We start from the raw sequence: 7500 nt of genomic DNA on the forward strand, positions 1-7500 counted from the left end.
CTCACACACACAGACGCACACACACCTGACCTGATGTCTAGGTAGGATGTTATCAAACATGTAGTCTGGTGGCAAATAGTTCTCTTCACTTGTCATGTAACATTATACAGTAAGAATGATCACACACACACACACACACACATACACACAATAGGGCAGTGAGGTATGATGACCAGCGGACTGTGTAAAGGTCATTATCTCACACACACACACACACACACACACACACACACAGAGACAAAAAGCCCCCCTCGCACTACCACCACACACACACACACACACAAAGGTAAAACCTCCTACCCCCTTCTTAAAGAGTAGCTTCCTGTTTCTACCTTTTTAATATTACTTTATGTATTTCTAAGGCACGCCATATAATTGCATCAAGTGATAATAAAGTTGAGCAACAAGCCCCCAGAGGCCGTCGTGTGCACTGATTTTAGAACAGCTAAGGGACGTTGTTAGCCACAATGTACAAGTGTTCTAAAATCATCACACACACACACACACACTGATTTTAGAACAGCTAAGGGACGTTGTTAGCCACAATGTGCAAGTGTTCTAAAATCATCACACACACACACACACACTGATTTTAGAACAGCTAAGGGGCGTTGTTGGCCACAATGTGCAAGTGCTCTAAAATCAGTGCAAACGACCGAGCCGAGTGGCTTGTTGCTTTTCTAAAACTACGTGCAAGTGTTCTAAAATCATCACACACACACACACACACACACACACTGATTTCAGAACAGCTAAGGGACGTTGTTAGCCACAATGTGCAAGTGTTCTAAAATCATCACACACACACACACACACACACACTGATTTCAGAACAGCTAAGGGGCGTTGTTAGCCACAATGTGCAAGTGTTCTAAAATCAGTGCAAACGACGGAGTCGAGTGGCTTGTTGCTTTTCCAAAACTACGTCACTTTGGCAAGATTTCATGAAAAGAAGGCACAGCAATGAAAAATCTAACAATGTATTCATCATAGACAATCATTCTTCCACCTAATAAATATATCTGAATAGTTGCCATGCAACATCGAGACGCAGCCACTCTAACTGTTGTGTAAGTTGTGTTGGCGCATTACTATACAACGAAATGCAGTCAAGGTGTACGTGTGTGTTGGATTTTACACCGGCATCGAACGTGATTCAGCCAATCATGATCAAGGACTGGAACTATCAGTTTTAAAATTCTATGCTGTTCTGTTACGTTCTACAGTAGTATACTCTTTTTCCTGTGAGGGGAAATTTGGTCTCTGCATTTATCCCAATCTGTAAATTAGTGAAACACACACAGCACACAGTGAGGTGAAGCACACACTAACCCGGAGCAGTGAGCTGCTTGCTCAACAGTGGTGCTCAGGGAGCAGTGAGGGGTTTGGTGTCTTGCTCAAGGGTACTTCAGCCATGGATGCGGGCGCTCAACCACTTCCCCCCCCGCCCACAGTTTGCGCTCAACCACTCTCATAATAAAATGTTGATCAACTTTGAGGGACTGCTATGACCATGCAGAATCATCCAGACTACTTGTGGTGAATTTACTGCATACTATTCCTATTTATGCACCAGCCTGCAAAATTTGAGTCTCCTACAAATTCTAGTTCTTGAGCAATGAGCTTATGAACTTTGACAAAAAAAAGAGGCACAACAATATTGACACCCCCCTCCCCCCGTAAAACTGGCTGTAACTTGGAAAGTATTGATCTTTTTTTTTTTCAGATTTTTTTTTGAGACGCAAATGCATGCGCTCTGGTAGACTCACATATGAAGTGCAGTCACGTCCATAAGGTTTCATATGACGTCACAACTCTTCTGGTAGACTCACATATGAAGTGCAGTCACGTCCATAAGGTTTCATATGACGTCACAACTCTTCTGGTAGACTCACATATGAAGTGCAATCACGTCCATAAGGTTTCATATGACGTCACGTCGGTCAACTCTTCTGGTAGACTCACATATGAAGTGCAGTCACGTCCATAAGGTTTCATATGACGTCACGTCGGTCAACTCTTCTGGTAGACTCACATATGAAGTGCAGTCACGTCCATAAGGTTTCATATGACGTCACGTCGGTCAACTCTTCTGGTAGACTCACATATGAAGTGCAGTCACGTCCATAAGGTTTCATATGACGACGGTCAACTCTTCTGGTAGACTCACATATGAAGTGCAGTCACGTCCATAAGGTTTCATATGACGTCACGTCGGTCAACTCTTCTGGTAGACTCACATATGAAGTGCAGTCACGTCCATAAGGTTTCATATGACGACGGTCAACTCTTCTGGTAGACTCACATATGAAGTGCAGTCACGTCCATAAGGTTTCATATGACATCACAACTCTTCTGGTAGACTCACATATGAAGTGCAGTCACGTCCATAAGGTTTCATATGACGTCACGTCGGTCAACTCTTCTGGTAGACTCACATATGAAGTGCAGTCACGTCCATAAGGTTTCATATGACGTCACGTCGGTCAACTCTTCTGGTAGACTCACATATGAAGTGCAGTCACGTCCATAAGGTTTCATATGACGTCACGTCGGTCAACTCTTCTGGTAGACTCACATATGAAGTGCAGTCACGTCCATAAGGTTTCATATGACGTCACGTCGGTCAACTCTTCTGGTAGACTCACATATGAAGTGCAGTCACGTCCATAAGGTTTCATATGACGTCACAACTCTTCTGGTTGACTCACATATGAAGTGCAGTCACGTCCATAAGGTTTCATATGACGTCACGTCGGTCAACTCTTCTGGTAGACTCACATATGAAGTGCAGTCACGTCCATAAGGTTTCATATGACGTCACAACTCTTCTGGTAGACTCACATATGAAGTGCAGTCACGTCCATAAGGTTTCATATGACGTCACAACTCTTCTGGTAGACTCACATATGAAGTGCAGTCACGTCCATAAGGTTTCATATGACGTCGGTCAACTCTTCTGGTAGACTCACATATGAAGTGCAGTCACGTCCATAAGGTTTCATATGACGTCACGTCGGTCAACTCTTCTGGTTGACTCACATATGAAGTGCAGTCACGTCCATAAGGTTTCATATGACGTCACGTCTGTCAACTCTTCTGGTAGACTCACATATGAAGTGCAGTCACGTCCATAAGGTTTCATATGACGACGGTCAACTCTTCTGGTAGACTCACATATGAAGTGCAGTCACGTCCATAAGGTTTCATATGACGTCACGTCGGTCAACTCTTCTGGTAGACTCACATATGAAGTGCAGTCACGTCCATAAGGTTTCATATGACGACGGTCAACTCTTCTGGTAGACTCACATATGAAGTGCAGTCACGTCCATAAGGTTTCATATGACGTCACGTCGGTCAACTCTTCTGGTAGACTCACATATGAAGTGCAGTCACGTCCATAAGGTTTCATATGACGTCACGTCGGTCAACTCTTCTGGTAGACTCACATATGAAGTGCAGTCACGTCCATAAGGTTTCATATGACGTCGGTCAACTCTTCTGGGAAGGTTTTCCACAAGGTTTAGGAGTGTGTTTTTGACCAAACGTGCATTTGTGAGTTTACACACTAATGTTGGACGAGGAGACTGGTGTGTGTGTGTGTGTGTGTAGCCTGGCTCAAAAGGCCATAACCAAATAAAGGAGGACAACACCAAAAGAGGACCCACATCTAACTCATTTATTAAATAAGATATTTAGCATAAAGCATCATCTTCGTCAGTATTGAACACCAGTATGTAGCAAACATGTGCTGAGATGTGAATGTGTGACTGTAAAGAAAGAAAACAAAGACAAATGACGGCAGCTCTCCCAACGGACGCCCAAATGTAGCCAGCTCCTCCTCCAGGGGTGCACGGAGTTCCATAGGTTTGTGTGTGTGTGTGTGTGTGTGTGTGTGTGTGTGTGTAGCTTGTTGGGAATTCCGTATCCGGGCAAATGCAATTACTGCGCACACACACACACACACACACACACACACACACACACACAGTATCCAGGCCAATGCAATTACTGCAAGACAGACTCCGAGCGAGACACGCACAAGCAGGAAAAAGTGGCCTGCAGTCATCACAGTGTGTGTGTGTGTGTGTGTGTGTGTGTGTGTGTGTGTGTGTGTGTGTGTGTGTGTGTGTGTGTGTGTGTGTGTGTGTGTGTGTGTGTGTGTGTTTGTGTGTGTGTGTGTGTGTGTGTGTATGTATAAGTATAGCTGTGTTTGTGTACAGTATGTGTGTGTGTGTGTGTGTGTGTGTCTGACGGTATAGGGGTGTGTGTGTGTAGGTGAGTATGGGTGTGTGTTTGTGAAGGTATAGCTATGTGTGTATGTATGTATGTATGTATGTTAGTGTGTGTGTGTGTGTGTGTGTGTGTGTGTGTGTGTGTGTGTGTGTGTGTGTGTGTGTGTATGTGTGTGTGTCCTGCATGCGAACTACATCTACTGCATGTGTGTGTGTGTGGGAAAAAGTTTTATATGTGTGTGTGCGTGTGTGTGGGTAAAGATTTTTGTGTGTGTGTGGGTGGGTGGGTGTGTTTGTGAGTAGGTATAATTGGGTGTGTAGGTACAGTATACTGTAGGTGGATGTCTCCTGAGAGTGATGCTCTGTGTGTGTGTGTGTGTAGGTGTAGATTTGTGTGTGTGTGTGTGTGTGTGTGTGTGTGTGTGTGGACTCAGGAGTACAGTTACAGTTCTAGTGATTAAAACATTTAAATCAGCACCGGAAACGAACACAACGCAGGTGGCAACAGTGGAATAAGCGGGAAAATGGACTTCACGCCGTGCGGTCAGTCAAAGTTCTCCGCTTCGCGTCGGGCCGTATCACCGTCTAGAACGTTAACTTTGAATAACCGCACGGCATGTCGTCCATTATCCCTTACATGCAACCATATTGACAGTGTGCATATAAGGTGCAAGGGGTGTGTGTGTGTGTGTGTGTGTGTGTGCATGTGTGTGTGTGCAGGACACAGCAGGTGATGTGATCTAGATCAGAGACACTGATGAGCCAGTATAAACATAAAGCGCTGCATGTAGGGGCTCACTAGTGGATGTGGTGGTGAAGGTGTGCAGGTGTGTGAGAGTATCAGAGGAGACCCTGTAGAAGGACAGAGTGGACAGTCCTGTTTCCATTGTGCCAGGCTCTGTATGTGTCACTGGAACAGGACAGACTCCAGGCCTTGGGAGAGCAATAGATCCCTTCCCTCCTGCTGATGCTTTTATAGGCCACTCCCACATCAACACCGTACCCACTCCACTCCCACTCCCAGTAGCAGCGTCCAGTCAGAGGCTCTCTGCTCAGCACCTGTTCATAGTCAGTAAATCTGTCTGGGTGGTCAGGATACGGCTGCTCCTTATTCACCCGCGTCACCTTCCTGTGTGTGTACTGCAGGACACAGCAGGTCATGTGATCAGAGACACTGATGAGCCTACTAATCCAAAGTGTTTGTGTGAGTGTGTGTGTGTGAGTGAGTGAGTGAGTGAGTGAGTGAGTGAGTGAGTGTGTGTGTGTGTGTGTACTGCAGGACACAGCAGGTTATGTGATCAGAGACACTGATGAGCCTACTAATCCAAATAGTAGGGGGGATTATCAACAAAAAAGGGCCTAATCGTTACGCGTCGGATAGAAGCACCAAAATTGGTACAGACACTCTTTATGATGTATCTCATCATATCAGAAGGGGTGCCCCAGATTTCTGGTTCATTAAGGTCATTTTTTAAGGGAAAATCCAAGATGGCTGCCAGAAACGGCCTTAGGATAATAAAACATTGCATAGTTTGGGCATCTTGATTTATTCTGCTACTTTATCATTTCACATTTAATATATAGAGATGGTTAACAAATAATATATGCAAGATAACCCATGTAAACAATCTTACATGTCTATTATACAACTTTAAAGTGGAAAAAAACAGGCTTAAAACGGTCAGAATGGCATGACTCCCCCAGTGAATCCTCACCTGAGTAGTTCATTATTCATTTATGCATAACATTAATATTCTTAAAAACTTTTGGAAGAATCACTTAATCATTTTCAAAAGACAGCTTATTGTTTAATTGTCCACATGAGCAGAGATCTAGCCCTAAATAGGAACACAACTCATGTTATGCTAGCGTTAGCATTAGCATTAGCCAATGTAGACCCACCAGCTGAGTTGAGTTAAAGCTGGGCAAACAAAGGTATTCCTAGGCTAATTGTGTCCCTTGGGGGTTTGCGTATTTGTGCCCTTTGGATCTTCCTGGGGGGTATTGTCGTATTCTTTTGGGCATAATGTTATTGGAACTATGAAATATAGATTTGTACTACAGTAATGGTAGCCAGCTACTAAGGTGTGTAAAATGTACATTGAGTAAGGCTGTGTCTCATTACACTTACTTCCGTCAGTACACTGCTAATGTGCACTGACCACTTACTGCCGTAGTGCTCACTTTTGATGGTTAGTACTGTCCCAAAAGGGGCCTTCCCCAAACTTCCCACAAAGGTGGGAGCATGAAACATTCTAAAATCTCTTAGTTAAATGCTGAAGCATTCAAAGTTCCTTTCACTTGAACTAAGGGACCAAGCCCTGTGCACCAGTGCACAAAGCAAGGTCCATAAAGGCATTGATGACAGAGATTGGTGTGGATGAACTTGACTGGCCTGCACAGGGTCTTGACCTCAACCCAATAGAACACCTTTGGGATGAATTAGATGGACTGAGAGGCAGTCTACTCATCCAACATCAGTGTGTGACCTCACAAATGTGCTTCTGAAAGAATGGTAAAACAAAACCGATAAACACACTGTGGAAAGTCTTCCCTGAAGCTGTTATAGCTGCAAAGGGTGGACCGACATCATATTAAACCCTATGGATTAAGAATGGGATGTGACTGAAATTCATATGTGAGTCAAGGCAGGTGACCAAATACTTTTGGCAATTAGTGTACAGTACTTAGGTTGCTTTTGGTATAGGGCAAAACTTTCAGGAAATACAAATCAGTAGTGTTTTCAAAACCTTGAGGAAAAGAGCAAGTTCGGCTCTCCCAGGTTTTCTCTCTTTTTCAGGTTGTGATACAACCTTTAGGGCAAAAAGTCAGCATGGGCTGCATGGAAATAATTTCCAGAAGTAACAGGTGCCTTCACTGCTATGACATTAAATATTTTTCAATTACTTAGCCAGGAAACAAACATATTTGCATTGCTGGAGAGGTACACTTGTGTTCTTTACGATAAGACAACCAATCTTGAAAAATTCAATGATCTCAGGAAGAATTTGTTTTCTCAAAAATGTCTCTCAATGGAAAATACCCCTACCACACAGGCTGCACTGATCCAGCATTCAAATAGTGCAGTGTACCAAGCTAGCATTTGGTCCAAAGGTCTGCAAGCTATCCAGTCAGTGCTTTCTCCTAAAAAATATGGATGGACTAAATTAGATGATTATTGGACACCTTTATGGACACTTTTACCAGAGGCAGCGAAAGTATGTAGAGAACTTCTTAATGTGACAGCAAAGCTGAGCCTCTC

At 43.9% G+C, this 7500-nt stretch overlaps 1 protein-coding gene across 1 annotated transcript in view; it reads right to left on the bottom strand.

Moving 5' to 3' along the window:
* LOC134075248 (NLR family CARD domain-containing protein 3-like) overlaps positions 1 to 7500 on the bottom strand; it is a 26452-nt gene that overhangs the window by 3746 nt on the left and 15206 nt on the right. The window contains exon 4 of the mRNA XM_062530850.1: positions 5229 to 5378. Within this exon, the coding sequence (XP_062386834.1) occupies positions 5229 to 5378 (150 nt within the window). The remainder of the gene's footprint in view (positions 1 to 5228; positions 5379 to 7500) is intronic.

This window comes from Sardina pilchardus, chromosome 1, assembly GCF_963854185.1.
Source record: "Sardina pilchardus chromosome 1, fSarPil1.1, whole genome shotgun sequence".
Lineage (NCBI taxonomy): Eukaryota > Metazoa > Chordata > Actinopteri > Clupeiformes > Clupeidae > Sardina > Sardina pilchardus.